General features: G+C 49.2%; 1 protein-coding gene across 1 annotated transcript in view; it reads right to left on the bottom strand.

The window, feature by feature from the left end:
* Positions 1 to 305: 305 nt before the first annotated feature.
* The window catches only part of EIF3J (eukaryotic translation initiation factor 3 subunit J), a 37348-nt gene continuing 22249 nt past the window's right edge, over positions 306 to 15404 (bottom strand). The window contains exons 6-8 of the mRNA XM_040342200.1: positions 7496 to 7657; positions 6643 to 6716; positions 306 to 1154 (exon numbers count right to left, since the gene is read on the bottom strand). Coding sequence (XP_040198134.1) covers positions 1026 to 1154; positions 6643 to 6716; positions 7496 to 7657 — 365 coding nt within the window. The 3' untranslated portion in view covers positions 306 to 1025. The remainder of the gene's footprint in view (positions 1155 to 6642; positions 6717 to 7495; positions 7658 to 15404) is intronic.

Raw genomic sequence — 15404 nt, 5'->3', positions numbered from 1 at the left:
GTGTCGCCATTTCTCCCTTTATGTTGGGGCAGGACAGAGGCGAGGAAGCAAAAAAAAAAAAATAGGTAGCGGGAGGAGGCGGAGAAATAGTTGTGCCGCCATTTCTCCCTTTATGTTGGGGCAGGACAGAGGCGAGGAAGCAAAAAAAAAAAAATAGGTAGCGAGGGAGGGAGAAAGTTGTGTCGCCATTTCTCCCTTTATGTTGGGGCAGGACAGAGGCGAGGAAGCAAAAAAAAAATAGGTGGCGCGGAGAAAGAGTTGTGTCGCTATTTCTCCCTGTATGTTGGGGCAGGACAGAGGCGAAGAAGCAAAAAAAAAAAAAGTAGCGGGGGAGGGAGAAAGAGTTGTGTCGCCATTTCTCCCTTTATGTTGGGGCAGGACAGAGGCGAGGAAGCAAAAAAAAATAGGTAGCGAGGGGCGCGGAGAAAGAGTTGTGCCGCCATTTCTCCCTGTATGTTGGGGCAGGACAGAGGCGAGGCAGCCAAAAAAAGTAGCAGAGGGGGTGGAGAAAGTTGTGCCGCCATTTCTCCCTGTATGTTGGGGCAGGACAGAGGCGAGGCAGCCAAAAAAAGTAGCAGAGGGGGTGGAGAAAGTTGTGCCGCCATTTCTCCCTGTATGTTGGGGCAGGACAGAGGCGAGGAAGCCAAAAAAAAGTAGCGGGGGGGTGGAGAAAGTTGTGCCGCCATTTCTCCCTGTATGTGGGGGCAAAACGAGGCGTGGAAGCCGCAAAAAAAAAAAGCCGCTCTGTTTGCAACATGGCACAGCAAATACAATGCATGCCACAACCAGAGCAGAAAGATCACAGGCCCGGGATTATATAGTGCACAAGCAATAAAGTATGTATGCAGGGTGTGAGGATGGGTTTTATCAGAACCCCCGTAGTATCTGGATTCACCCAATCACATTTGCAGGCTGGGTGAAGGGACTGAATTCTTCCACTGTAGCATTTGGCAGAGTCTTGAAGAGAGGAGGGGGGAGGGGAGAAGATTCTCTTCTTGGTCTGAGCGGTGAACATGAAGCGAGTCTCACATGAAATCTTCAAATTCTCTATATCCCTCATCCACGCCGCCGTAATCTAATAGATCATCCTTCATGGTGGCCTTCATCCCGCCGCCGGGAACTACGCCTTTCTTCTTCTTCTTGGCTTTATTTTGCTAGGAAAAAAAAATAGGACATATCAGAACGACTCTAGTAAAATTATTTTTATTCAATTTAACCACTTAAGCCCCTGGACCAAAATGCAGCTAAATGCCCAGGCCAGGTTTTGCGATCCGGCACTGCGTCGCTTTAACTGACAATTGTGCGACGTGGCTCCCAAACAAAATTGGCGTCCTTTTTTCCCCACAAATAGAGCTTTCTTTTGGTGGTATTTGATCACCTCTGCGTTTATTTTTTGCGCTATAAACAAAAATAGAGCGACAATTTTGAAAAAAATGCAATATTATTTACTTTTTGCTATAATAAATATCCCCCAAAAATATATAAAAACCGTTTTTTTCCCTCAGTTTAGGCCGATACATATTCTTCTACATATTTTTGGTATTAAAAAAAAAAAAACCGCAATAAGCGTTTATCGATTGGTTTGCGCAAAATTTATAGCGTTTACAAAATAGGGGATAGTTTCATTGCATTTTTTTTTTTTTTTTACTACTAATGGGGGCGATCAGAGATTTTTTCGTGACTGCGACATTATGCCGGACACTTCGGACAATTTTGGCACATTTTTGGGACCATTGTCATTTTCACAGCAAAAAATGCATTTAACCTCCCTGGCGGTATGATTCTGTCTGGAATTACGTACCAAAAGCGGTACAATTATTTGCATGGAAATTTGGCGTTTTATACTGTAGGCATGTAATTTTTAGGAATAACTCACTTAAATCTGACCAAACAAGAGTCTAGTAGGCATCCCGGGTATGACATTTTTTTAAAAACAAAATGATAAATTATAATATAATAAATAATTATAACAAATAATAATATAATTCTAATAAAAATTATTCAATAATGTAATCAACTCAAAATCACTGAAATTTGCGGAGTTGCAGAATTGTCGCTGTGATTTTTTTTTTTTTATGACGAATTTCCCCACAAATCGCTATCGCACAATTCTGCAAGTGATTATAATTTATTATTGCTGTTTTTTAGCCGATCTAAAACCATTTTTGACATAAAGGGACACTTTTGGTTGCTATGGACAATCTACAGTTTGCAGGGAGAAAGAAAGTTTTTTACTATATAAAAGTACATGCATGACACTGGGCAGACCACTAGGGACAAGGGGGGTGTGTATTTTTTACATACAGTACTGTAATCTATAGATTACAGTATACTGTAAGGTGTTTGTTTACGTTTTTGAATTTGGCGCCGATCTCCGCTCCCGTGCGTCGTAACGTCGCAGGGAACGGAGATCGGCGGCACAGGAGGATGCTGTGTGAATCGAGCGAGGTCCCGCACGCTCACACAGCGCGGTGACATCGCTGGATCCAGGACAAGGTAAGCCAGCGCACGCTGCAGGCTCTGCATATCTACCCCGAGCGTGACTCGGGGATACCGATCGCAGCAGAAAAAATCCAACCCGAGTCACGCTCGGGGTTACCGCCAGGGGGGTTAAAATGCATTGTTTATTGTGAAAATGACAATTGCAGTTTGGGAGTTAACCACAGGGGGCGCTGAAGGAGTTAGGGTTCACCTAGTGTGTGTTTACAACTGTAGGGGGGTGTGGCTGTAGGTCTGACGTCATCGATTGTGGATCCCTATAAAAAGGGATGACACGATCGATGCAGCCGCCACAGTGAAGCACGGGGAAGCCGTGTTTACATACGGCTCTCCGCGTTCTTCAGCTCCGGGGAGCGATCGCGACGGAGCGGCTAGAAACGAATAGCCGCCCCCCCCTCACCCCAGATCGCACCCCGACGATTTCCGACCGCCGCATGTACCGGGGGGGGTGTGGTGGGGGGGTGGGGTCCCGATCGGAAAGGCAGGGACGTACATGTACACCCATCTGCCTGTACGTGCCATTCTGTGGACGTATATGTACCCGCGGCGAGCGTTAAGCGGTTAATGCATAGAATGCAAACCTCGTTTACAACCCCTTGACAATCGGGCCTATTTTGGCACTTCTCTGTTAAAATCACAATTTTTTTGCTAGAAAATTAATCAGAACCCCCAAACATTATATATTTTTATTCAGCATCCATCCTAGGGAATAAAATGGCGGTCATTGCAACTGTTTTTCTCGCACGGTATTTGCGCAATAATTTTTCAAACACCATTTTTTGGGGGGAAAAAAACAGTTTCATGAATTAAAAAAATAACAAAACAGTAAAGTTAGCCCAATTTTTTTGCATAATGTGAAAGATGATGTTACGCCGAGTAAATAGATACTGTATTTATCGGCGTATAACACGCACCCTAACTTTAAGAGGGAAGTTTCAGGAAAAAACTTTCCACAGCCCCCTGCGTATTAGAACACCCAGGCACAGTTTACACTCTATTTTCAGGGTAAAAAAGTGAGTGTTATACGCCAATAAATACAGTACCTTACATGTCACGCTTTAAAAATTGCGCACACTCGTAGAATGGCGCCAAACTTCGGTACTTAAAAATCTCCATAGGCGACGCCATAACATTTTTTACAGGTTACCATTTTCGAGTTACAGGTCTAGTGCTAGAATTGTTGCACACGCTCCAACGCACGTGACGATACCTCACATGTGGGGTTTGAACGGCGTTTACATATGTGGGCGGGACTTGCATGCGTGTTCGCTTCTGAGCGCGAGCTACCGGGTATAGGGGCGTTTTAACTACTTGCCGACCGCCCACCGCCGTTAAACGTCATCACTTTAGAGATGAATATCTCGGTAACGGTAGCAGCTGCTGCCACAATCGAGATATTCATCTCTTCTGTGGGCGGCCGTGTTAACGATAATGGCGGTCTCCGCGGCGAATCCGCCGCGAGATCCCTGTTATCGGTGGCGGGAGAGGGGCCTCCCGCCGCTGTTCCGCGCCCTCCGCCGCTTACCGGAGCCGTCGGTAGCGGCGGAGGAGATCGCGACCATCCGGCAGCTGAGCGGGGACGAGACTGAAGGAAAAATCACCTTCGCCCGTCCCCATAGCTCCGCTGGGCGGAAGTGACGTCAAAACGTCAGTCCCGCCCAGCGTCTTAAAGAAACATTTTTTTTTTTGTCATTTGAAAAAATGACATTTCCAAATTGTTTTTTTTTTTTTTTGCATTTAAGCCTAAATATGAGATCTGAGGTCTTTTTGACCCCAGATCCCATATTTAAGAGGACCTGTCATGCTTTTTTCTATTACAAGGGATGTTTACATAAAAGTAATAATTTTTTTTTTTTTTTTTTCAGTGTTAAAAATTGTAAAATAAATAAAAATAAATGCGAAAAGCAAAAAAAATTTTTTTTAAAGCGCCCCGTCCCGACGAGCTCGCGCGTAGAAGCGAACGTATACGCGAGTAGCGCCGACATATGAAAACGGTATTCAAACCGCACAAGTGAGGTATCGCCGCGATCGTTAGAGCGAGAGCAATAATTCTAGCCCTAGATCTACTCTGTAACTCAAAAAATGCAACCTGTAGAATTTTTTAAACGTCGCCTATCAAGATTTTTAAGGGTAAAAGTTTGACGCCATGCCACGAGCGGGCGAAATTTTTAAGCGTGACATGTTGGGTATCATTTTACTCGGCGTAACATTATCTTTCACAATATATAAAAAAATTGGGCCAAATTTATTGTCGTCTTATTTTTTCATTTAAAAAAGTGAATTTTTTCCAAAAAAAGTGCGCTTGTAAGACCGCTGCGCAAATACGGTGTGACAAAAAGTATTGCAATGACTTCCATTTTATTCTCTAGGGTGTTAGAAAAAAAAATATATAATGTTTGGGGGTTTTAAGTAATTTTCTAGCAAAAAAAAATGGTTTTGTCTCGTAAACACCGACTCTGAAAAACAGGCCCGGGGCTAAAGTGGTTAAAAAAAAAAAAAAAAAATATTTTACTTATTTTTACACTTTTATTGATCACTTTTATTTCCTATTACAAGGAATGTAAACATCCCTTGTAATAGGAATCACTGTGACAGGTCCTCTTTATGGAGAGATGTGGGGTGGTCAATAAGACCTTAGATCTCTCCTCCAGGCTTACAAGCATGAAATCGGTGAAAAAACATTCACCGATCTCACACCGACAGCCGCGATTGCGGCTTTGTTTACTTCCGGGTACCGGGCGTGACGTCATAACGTCGCGTCCGGGCCTCCGACGGTCATAGAGATGACTGGTGACCATCTGGTCATCAGTCATCTCTCTGCTTCCCCAGCCAGCGCCGGCCGATTCGCTCTCCGGGCCCCCCGATGGCATGGGAGAGCCCGGAGTAGCACCAGATGACGGCGGGAGGGACTCCTCCAGTCCTATCAGACGTTCCAGGCTGTCATTATCTGTCCTGTGTCAGCAGTCTGAGGGCTGATAGGACAAGATGGGGAGTATCTGCCGAGAACAGCGACGCTCTCGCATGATAAGGCAGCAACGTCGTCGCGTCGCATTGTTCAGTGTAGACAAGAAACTAAAACATTCTAACCAGAATAAGGTTTTCCCCCCCCCCCCCTCATGACCAGGCCAATGTTTGCTATTCGTCACTGTGCTACTTTATCACTTCTGAACCGCCACACGCCAATATACGTTGGCTGATTGAAGAGGTATATTCTCTGTTATGGCATCGGCTACCATAATCCAGGTATCCTCCCCTTCAGCCGGTAGTTCGGTTTCCGATAATAGTGGTCTCTGCGGCGGATTTGCCGCAAGATCACTTTTATCAGTGGCTGGAGAAGGCAGCGGCGGAGGCGATCGGGTCCTCTTGCTGGCTGGGTATGGAGACCAGTGAGGAAAAGATGCCCCCCCCATCAATCTCCATATCATTGCAGCGGTGCCAAAACGTCACTTCCGCCTATTGCTCATTTATAGGGGAAAAAAAGATTTTGCATTTTTTTTTTCTTCCAAACGACAATTTTTGTTTTTATTGCATTTTAGTGTAAATATGAGATGTGACGTATTTTTAACCCCCGGATCTCATATTTAACCACTTGCTTCCCGCTGGACGACTATATACGTCCTCTTTGAAGAGGAATACCGTTGTTATGGTAGCAGCCAGTACCATAACACCGATATCCTCTTCAAGAGACAGCGGTTCTCTTTCTGATAAAAGTGGTCTCCGCAAAGGGAGTCCCCGGGGAAACCCCCCCGCAAAGGGAGTCCCCGGGGATACTCCCCCCCTGCAAAGGGAGTCCCCGGGGAAACCCCCCTTCGCAAAGGGAGTCCCCGGGGATACCCCCCCGCAAAAGGGAGTCCCCGGGGAAACCCCCCGCAAAAGGAGTCCCCGGGGTAACCCCCCCGCAAAGGGAGTCCCCGGGGTAACCCCTCCAAAGGGAGTCCCCGGGGAAACCCCCCCCCAAAGGGAGTCCCCGGGGAAACCCCCGCAAAGGGAGTCCCCGGGGAAAGCCCTCGCAAAAGGAGTCCCCCGGGGAAACCCCCCCGCAAAGGGAGTCCCCGGGGAAACCCCCCCCCAAAAAGGGAGTCCCCGGGGAATACCCCCGCAAAGGGAGTCCCCTGGGAAACCCTGTTAAGACTTAAGCCTCACCTTTTCTTGTTTCTGTTTCTCGCTGCACAGAACTGATACCGCATTTGATACTTTCTTCAAGTCATCTACTTCCACTGCAAGACAAAGTCGCTTCAGTTAGTAAAGAGACTTCATAAAATATATACAAATATGCAATAACTCATAAAACATACCAATGCAGAAATAGGCAGGTTGATTCCTTCGTGACGGGGGAGGGGTATTGTTTACTTGGACCTGTGCGATTCTGGTCAGAATAGTTCATGGATTTTTTTTATTTTCGTTAACAGCGATGTCCTGTATGGGCACAGAGTACCTGTCTATGTCTCCCCTCCCACTGACACCAATGATGGGACACTATTCCTCCCACTGACACCAATGATGGGACACTATTCCTCCCACTGACACCAATGATGGGACACTATTCCTCCCACTGATACCAATGATGAGACACTATTCCTCCCACTGATACCAATGATGAGACACTATTCCTCCCACGGACACCAATGATGGGACACTATTCCTCCCACTGACACCAATGATGGGACACTATTCCTCCCATCGACACCAATGATGGGACACTATTCCTCCCATCGACACCAATGATGGGACACTATTCCTCCCATCGACACCAATGATGGGACACTATTCCTCCCATCGACACCAATGATGGGACACTATTCCTCCCACTGACACCAATGGTGGGACACTATTCCTCCCACTGACATCAATGATGGGACACTATTCCTCCCACCGACATCAATGATGGGATACTATAACTCCCATGTTGGGTGCATGCCACGATCAAAGCCCCCCCTACCCACCAAAAAGTTCCAATTCTGCCAACCTCAGCCCAGGATGTGATACTTTTACGTACATGAGATGCAAATGTCTCGCAATAGTGCTTCTAGGAACGTTGGGTAATAGAGGGATTTCTCGTACTGTGTGATCTTCTCCTTCAACAACCTTCCAAATTCTGTAAATTCATCTCTAGAGGACGGATTCATGGCGTCTATTCCACTGACATTGGCGACCTCACCTGTGTGAAAAACATTGAATCGCTGTTAAAGCTTTAGTCATAAAGGATTGGTAGGTACATAAAGGGAAATCCGCTTTTGAAAACAAAAAAATAAAATTTAGCCTGCTGTCCATGTCGGCTATCTGGCATAAAAAAGCCTAAACTCATGACAGCAAATCCATCCATCTGTCTAGAGCAAGGGTAGCGAAATAAAATTCACAGAGGTCAAATCAGTAAAATATTAACCCACAACCCCTTCACCCCTGGCCCCCTTAGACACCACAGCCCCTTGCGCCTCTGCCCCCCCCCCCCCCAACACAGCCCCCTGTGCCTATGCCCCCCCGACACCACAGCCTCCTGTGCCTCTGCCCCCCCGACACCACAGCCCCCTGTGCCTCTTGCCCCCCCCTTGACACCACAGCCCCCTGTGCCTCTGGCCCCCCCCCCCCCGACACCACAGCCCCCTGTGCCTCTGCCCCCCCCCGACACCACAGCCTCCTGTGCCTCTGGCCCCCCCCGACACCACAGCCTCCTGTGCCTCTGGCCCCCCCCCCCGACACCACAGCCTCCTGTGCCTCTGGCCCCCCCCCCCGACACCACAGCCTCCTGTGCCTCTGGCCCCCCCCGACACCACAGCCTCCTGTGCCTCTGGCCCCCCCCCGACACCACAGCCTCCTGTGCCTCTGGCCCCCCCCCGACACCACAGCCTCCTGTGCCTCTGGCCCCCCCCCGACACCACAGCCTCCTGTGCCTCTGGCCCCCCCCCCCCCCGACACCACAGCCTCCTGTGCCTCTGCCCCCCCCCCCCCCCCCGACACCACAGCCTCCTGTGCCTCTGGCCCCCCCCGACACCACAGTCTCCTGTGCCTCTGCCCCCCCCCCCCCCCGACACCACAGTCTCCTGTGCCTCTGGCCCCCCCCCCCCGACACCACAGTCTCCTGTGCCTCTGGCCCCCCCCCCCCCCCGACACCACAGTCTCCTGTGCCTCTGGCCCCCCCCCCCCCGACACCACAGTCTCCTGTGCCTCTGGCCCCCCCCCCCCCCCCGACACCAGTCTCCTGTGCCTCTGCCCCCCCCCCCCCGACACCACAGTCTCCTGTGCCTCTGGCCCCCCCCCCCCCCCCCCGACACCACAGTCTCCTGTGCCTCTGCCCCCCCCCCCCCCCCCGACCCCACAGTCTCCTGTGCCTCTGGCCCCCCCCCCCGACACCACAGTCTCCTGTGCCTCTGGCCCCCCCCCCCCGACACCACAGTCTCCTGTGCCTCTGGCCCCCCCCCCCGACACCACAGTCTCCTGTGCCTCTGGCCCCCCCGACACCACAGCCTCCTGTGCCTCTGGCCCCCCCCCCCCGACACCACAGTCTCCTGTGCCTCTGGCCCCCCCCGACACCACAGTCTCCTGTGCCTCTGCCCCCCCCCCCCGACACCACAGTCTCCTGTGCCTCTGGCCCCCCCCCCCCCCGACACCACAGTCTCCTGTGCCTCTGGCCCCCCCCCCGACACCACAGCCTCCTGCGCCTCTGGCCCCCCCTGACACCACAGCCTCTTGTGCCTCTGGCCCCCCCTGACACCACAGCCTCTTGTGCCTCTGGCCCCCCCTGACACCACAGCCTCCTGTGCCTCTGGCCCCACCTGACACCACAGCCCCCCTTCACACCACAGCCCCCCTTGGGCCCCCTTCACACCACAGCCCCCTGCAGCCCAACCCCTTCACATCACAGCCCTGTCCCCCTACCCCCATTACAGCCCCCTGCACCTTTGGTCCCCCTACCCCTATTACACATCACAGCCCCCTGCACCTCTGCCCCCCTTCACACCTTTGCCCCCCATCCGTATTACACATCACAGCCCCCTGCACCTCTGACCCCCCTCACACCACATCCCTCTCAACCGCTTCACACCACAGCCCCCTGCCCCCCCCCCTTCACACCACAGCCCCCTGCACGTTTGACCTCCCTTCACCTAAAACTATCCCCTATTTTGTAGACGCTATAACTTTTACGCAAACCAATATATGCTTATTACGTATTCTTTTTGGTAAAAATAAAAAATCGCATCGGCCTAAACTTGCCTTTTTTTTTTTTTAAATTGACGACATTTATTATAGCAAAACTTACAAAATATTGCTTTTTTTTTTAAATTGTTATTTCATTTTTGTCTATAGCCAAAAAAAAAAAAAAAAAACACGCAGTGGTGATCAAATACCACCAAAAGAAAGCTCTATTTGTGGGGGGAAAAAAAGATGTCACACGACCGCGCAATTGTCTGTTAAATCGACGCAGTGCCGAATTGCAAAAAGTGGCCCGGTCATTGGGCAGCCAAATCCTCCGGGGCTGAAGTGGTTTAAAGATTTTATAGGTCGTCCGTATAGATTGAACTGAATTATTGGTGTGCAGCAATATGTAACATGTGCAAAGCAATCAACCTTATGTGTGCGTTTACGTTCATATGTGTATATGGGGGCCTTACATTTTTGGGGGGGGGGGGGGTGAAGTGCTTGGGTGAAACTAACTTTTTTTTGCTTAACTTTATTGATAACACATAGGGGGCTTGCAAGCCCATCCCACTTTTCTTTCACTCATGGTTAGTGTTTGGCTGAAGCCATTTATTATCAAATAATTGCGTTTACTTTTTTTAGATCGTAATGGCAACAGAAACTCCCCAAATGACCCTGCCCCCTGGTAGAAAACGGAGCCCCCCAGGCGGACCCCCTACCTCATGGCCGTCACCCAGAAAGCGGGGAAGGAGGGAGAGAGGAAAGCAGGGCAGACCCTCGATCGACCACCCCAGGAATGCACCAGCCGAACCACCATGCCAAGGCAAGGGGATACTACTTACCGGTCCTGCGACCACCGGCTGGAGGCATTCCAGACAGACCCAACGTCCGCAGCAGTCACGGCATGGCTGTCGGCCCGGCACACTGCGACTCGGCCATAGAGGCCGGTCATATGTGTGCCCTGGAGCGCATAGCTCACCGGCCACCCCTGGAGCAACGGGCCATGTCGTGGACGGCCCAGCGCGTAGCTAAAGGCCAGGACATGCTCGATGGCCGAACATGGGGGGACTACAAGGATCGAGGATCCAGCCTGTCACCCAGTCGGCAGTTGATTGTAGATCCCAGGATCCAAAAATGCAGGAAAATATGAAATAAAAGCGAAAAAAAAAAAAAATTGTAGAAAAAAAACTCCAGAGCACATGGGCCCAGAGGAGCCATGTCTTCTCCTAACGCTAGGCAGAAAAAAAAAACTGGGGCTGCATGACGCAGAGAGAGGGATATACCTGGGGGTCCTGCCCCCCCTGGGAGGTTCTGTACTTAGAGAAGTGTTTTAACACTTGAAGTGCTGTTTTTTCTGCCCAAGTCTCTCCTGAAAGGAAGGATATATAACCCTAAGGTCAATGCTGCTGTGTCCGTCCATGAACCGAGGAGAAAGTGGCCCGGTCATTGGGCAGCCAAATAGTAAAATCAGTCTATATGGAGTAAATCGGGGGTGCCCAATCTTTTGAAGAGTGAGGGTCCACTTAAGCCTTTTAGTAAGCGTTCATGGGCCAGTGGAGGGGGGCCGGATTACAGGTCCTTGTTCACTTTGCATAGGCAGAGGGGACACGGCGCACTCTATGGCCCCTCCAATCTAATCCTCGCAGATGGAAGGGGATGGATCCCCTTGTGTTGTGTGGATCGGATTGGAGATAGGCGGGTGTAAACGAAGTCCGTTTACATCTGACGCTCCATAGGAGGTAAATGGAGGGTCCAATTGGATCAGACTGATCGTGTGAATGGGACCCAAGGCTGCTTTCACACTGATGTGCTGCGGTTTATCGTGGGGCGCAGTCCAGTGGCTTTCCTGAGGATTAGCTGCACTTTTCCATAGACTTCTATTATATCCTGCAGGAGGAGTTCACTTTCTGTAAGTTCACCAAACCCGCAGGTAACAAGAGTCAATGGCTCGCTGCGCTGGACCTGCGGATCAGTTTAAAAGCAGCCCAGTAACCACTGCAGAACAGATATGCCCATATATACAGTCGAATCTTGGATTACAAACATAATCTGTTCCAGGAGAATGCTTGTAATCCAAAGCACTCGCATATCAAAGCGAGTTTCCCCATACAAGTCTATGGAAACTAATATAATTTGCTTTTACATTGACTTCTATGGCATGTAATACCGCATGTGGCCAGAGGTGGGGCGCCGGAGAGCTTCAAATACTCGGGGACAGCTCGGCTGATCTGGGAAAGGTTCGGGAACGAAGACGAAGACGAAGACGAAGAACAACCACTTAAGACCCGGACCAATATGCAGGTGTCCCTTTTTGCGATTCGGCACTGCGTCGCTTTAACTGACAATTGCGCGGTCGTGCGACGTGGCTCCCAAACAAAATGGACGTCTTTTTTTCCCACAAATAGAGATTTCTTTTGGTGGTATTTGATCACCTCTGCGGTTTTTATTTTTGCTAAACAAAAATAGAGCGACAATTTTGAAAAAAATTCAATATTTTTTACTTTTTGCTGTAATAAATATCCCCCAAAAATATATAAAAAAAACATGTTTCTTCCTCAGTTTAGGCCGAAACGTATTCTTCTACATATTTTTGTTAAAAAAACAAAAACAAATCGCAATAAGCCTTTATTGATTGGTTTGCGCAAAATTTATAGCGTTTACAAAATAGGAGATACTTTTATTGCATTTTTATTAATATATATATTTTTTTTTTACTAGTAATGGCGGCGCTCAGCGAATTTTTATCGTGACTGCGACATTATGGCGGACACATCGGACACTTTTGACACATTTTTGGGACCATTGTCATTTTCACAGCGAAAAGTGCTATAAAAATGACAATGGCAGTGAAGGGGTTAACCACTAGGGGGCGCTGTAGGGGTTAAGTGTGCCCTAATGTGTTTTTTCTAACTGCAGGGGGGGACGTGGCTGGACATGTGACGTCACTGATAGTCGTTCCCTAAGACAGGGACCAGACGATCAGTGACGAGCCACAGAGAAGAACGGGGAAAGGTTTGTTTACACTCGCCTCTCCCCGTTCTTCAGCTCCTGTGACCCGATCGGGTGTGGTCACGGAGCTTCGGACCGGGTCGCGAACGCGCCCCACGGCTGGGCTCTTAAAGGCGACGTACAGGTACGCGCCTGTGCCCAGCGGCGCCATTCTGCCGACGTATATCGTCGTGCGGCGGTCCTTAAGTGGTTAAGGCGGTCTTTGGGAAGAAGCTTCACCAATCTCCTCTTATGCCCTGTACACACGATTGGAATTTCCGATGGGATAAAATCTGATGGAGTTTTCTGTCGGAATTCCGTTCAAGCTTGTCTTGCATACACACCGTCAGACCAAATAACCACTTCAGCTCCAGAAGGTTTACCTCCCTTCACAACCAGGCTATTTTTTGCATTAGGGCACTGCGTTACTTCAACTGACAATTGCGCGGTCGTGCGACGCTGTACCCAAATAAAAAATAAAATATACTTTTCCCACAAATAGAGCTCTCTTTTGGCAATATTTGATCACCATTGCGTTTTGTTTTTTTTGCGCTATAAGGCCTCATTCACACTTGGCGGACTCCGTTGCTACGGAGTCTGCCTGCTCCCGTCGGCTCAGCGCGAGATCAGTCCGCAGATCTCCGCTGAGCCGACGGATGACAAGCTCCTCTCTGCTCACTGAGCGGGGAGGGGCTTGTCGGGCACCGCTGTGTCCTATGGAGCGATCTGATGAAAACTGACAGCATGTCCGTTTTCATCAGATCTGATCCGCATGGACGGATGGGGACGTGGCCCCCATACGTCTGTTTTCAGCGGATCGGATTGGGTCGAATGTCAGCGAACATGTCTCCGCTGACATCCGACGCTTCATAGGAATGCATGGAGCGGCCGTTCAGGTCCGTGACAGACGGACCTGAACGGCCCGTAGTGTGAATGAGGCCAAAAACATTAAAAAAAGACCAACAAATTTGAAAAAAAAAATACAATATTTTTTACTTTCTGCTATAAAAAAATAGAATTTCTTCATCAATTTATGCAAATATGTATTCTGCTACATATTTTTGGTAAAAAAAAAAGTTTTTTTTTTATATTATTTATTTTGCAAAACAGGTCATTTTTCTCCTTCCATGATTGGTGCCACTGACGAGGCGGCACTAACTGACAATGATCAAGAGGCACCGATTAGCAGTAAATGGAGGACACCAAGGGGACCGATGTCCCTCTACCACACAGGTGTCAAACACAAGGCCCGCGGGCCGAATCCGGCCCTCCGGGCAATATCATGTGGCCCTCGCACCTCTCCTGCAGCTGCAGGAGAGCTCCAGCCCTCCTCTGGTCCTTCTCCAGACCCTGCACGTTCTGCTTTCAAGCAATGCCTCCAGCTTCTTCCCAGCAGCAGCATAAGGAAAGGGAGGTGCACTGTGATGTAAGGGAGGGTGAGGGACTCAACTTCTGATGGTGGGGGGGGGGGGGGCTCTTGACATCTAATGTAAGGGGGGGGGGGATGCACTGGACATCTAATCTTACAGATGCAACCGGCCCCTTTTTGAGGACAATCGTAATGCTGATGCGGCCCACAATGAAATGGAGTTTGACACCCTGCCCTAACAGAAGCCAGTTAACGACTTTCTTCATGCTGAAAGCCGGCTTGTTTACTTCTGTGATCAGCTGTCATTGGCTGACAGCTGATCACGTGGTAAAGGGCACGCTGTGATTGGCCCTTTACCCTGCTCTGTGATCAGCCGATTCCCAAGGACTCTGCGATCATCACAGGGTGTGCGGGGAGCACGAGGACATCCATTTACGCCCTCCTGACATTTTAAGCCTGCGCTATATTATTATAATACAGGATTTATATTATTACACATAGTTACATAGTTAGTCAGGTTGAAAAAAGACACAAGTCCATCCAGTTCAACCACAAAAAACAAAATAAACACAGTAAAATCCTATACACCCAACTCCATACCCACAGTTGATCCAGAGGAAGGCAAAAAACCCCAGCGTAGCATGAGATCCAATTTGCTACAGCAGGGGAAAAAATTCCTTCCTGATCCCCCGAGAGGCAATCGGATTTACCCGGGATCAACTTTACCTACAAATCTTAGTACTCAGTTATATTCTGTACATTTAGGAAAGAATCCAGACCTTTCTTGAAGCAATCTACTGATCTGGCCAGAACCACCTCTGGAGGGAGTCTGTTCCACATTCTCACAGCTCTTACTGTGAAGAAACCTTTCCGTATTTGGAGGTGAAATCTCTTTTGCTCAAGATGTGAAGAGCGCCCCCTTGTCCTCTGTGATGACCGTAAAGTGAATAACTCAACACCAAGTTCACTATATGGACCTTGGTGGACACAGGATTTATATTGCACCAACAGTTTGCTCAGCACTTTACAACATCAGGTTACAATACAATCCAATACAGGAGGGATCAGCGGGCCCTGCTCGTTGGAGCTTACAGTCTAGAAGGGAGTTTCGATTGGAACAAAGGGTAGTTGGCTGTGGGGGATGATCAGAAAGATTAAATGAAAGTTGTTAGGTGTGGGTAGGACAGGCTTCTTTGAAGAAAAGGGGTTTCAGAGATCGTCTAAAAGCTAATAGAGTAGGAGATAAATCGGACAAGATTGGAGGTAAGGAGTTCCATAGGATTGGAGAGGTTCTGGAAAAGTCCTGGAGGAAAACTGTATAGCGCGGGGTCCAAGTGGTTAAAACTGGATAGCAGGTGCTTCTTGGGAAAAAGTGCAATGGGCACAGCGAGGCGCGTGCAATGGGCACAGTGTG

The sequence above is a fragment of the Rana temporaria genome, chromosome 3 (genome assembly GCF_905171775.1).
Source record: "Rana temporaria chromosome 3, aRanTem1.1, whole genome shotgun sequence".
NCBI lineage: Eukaryota > Metazoa > Chordata > Amphibia > Anura > Ranidae > Rana > Rana temporaria.
This window is presented reverse-complemented; position numbering and strand designations above follow the sequence as displayed.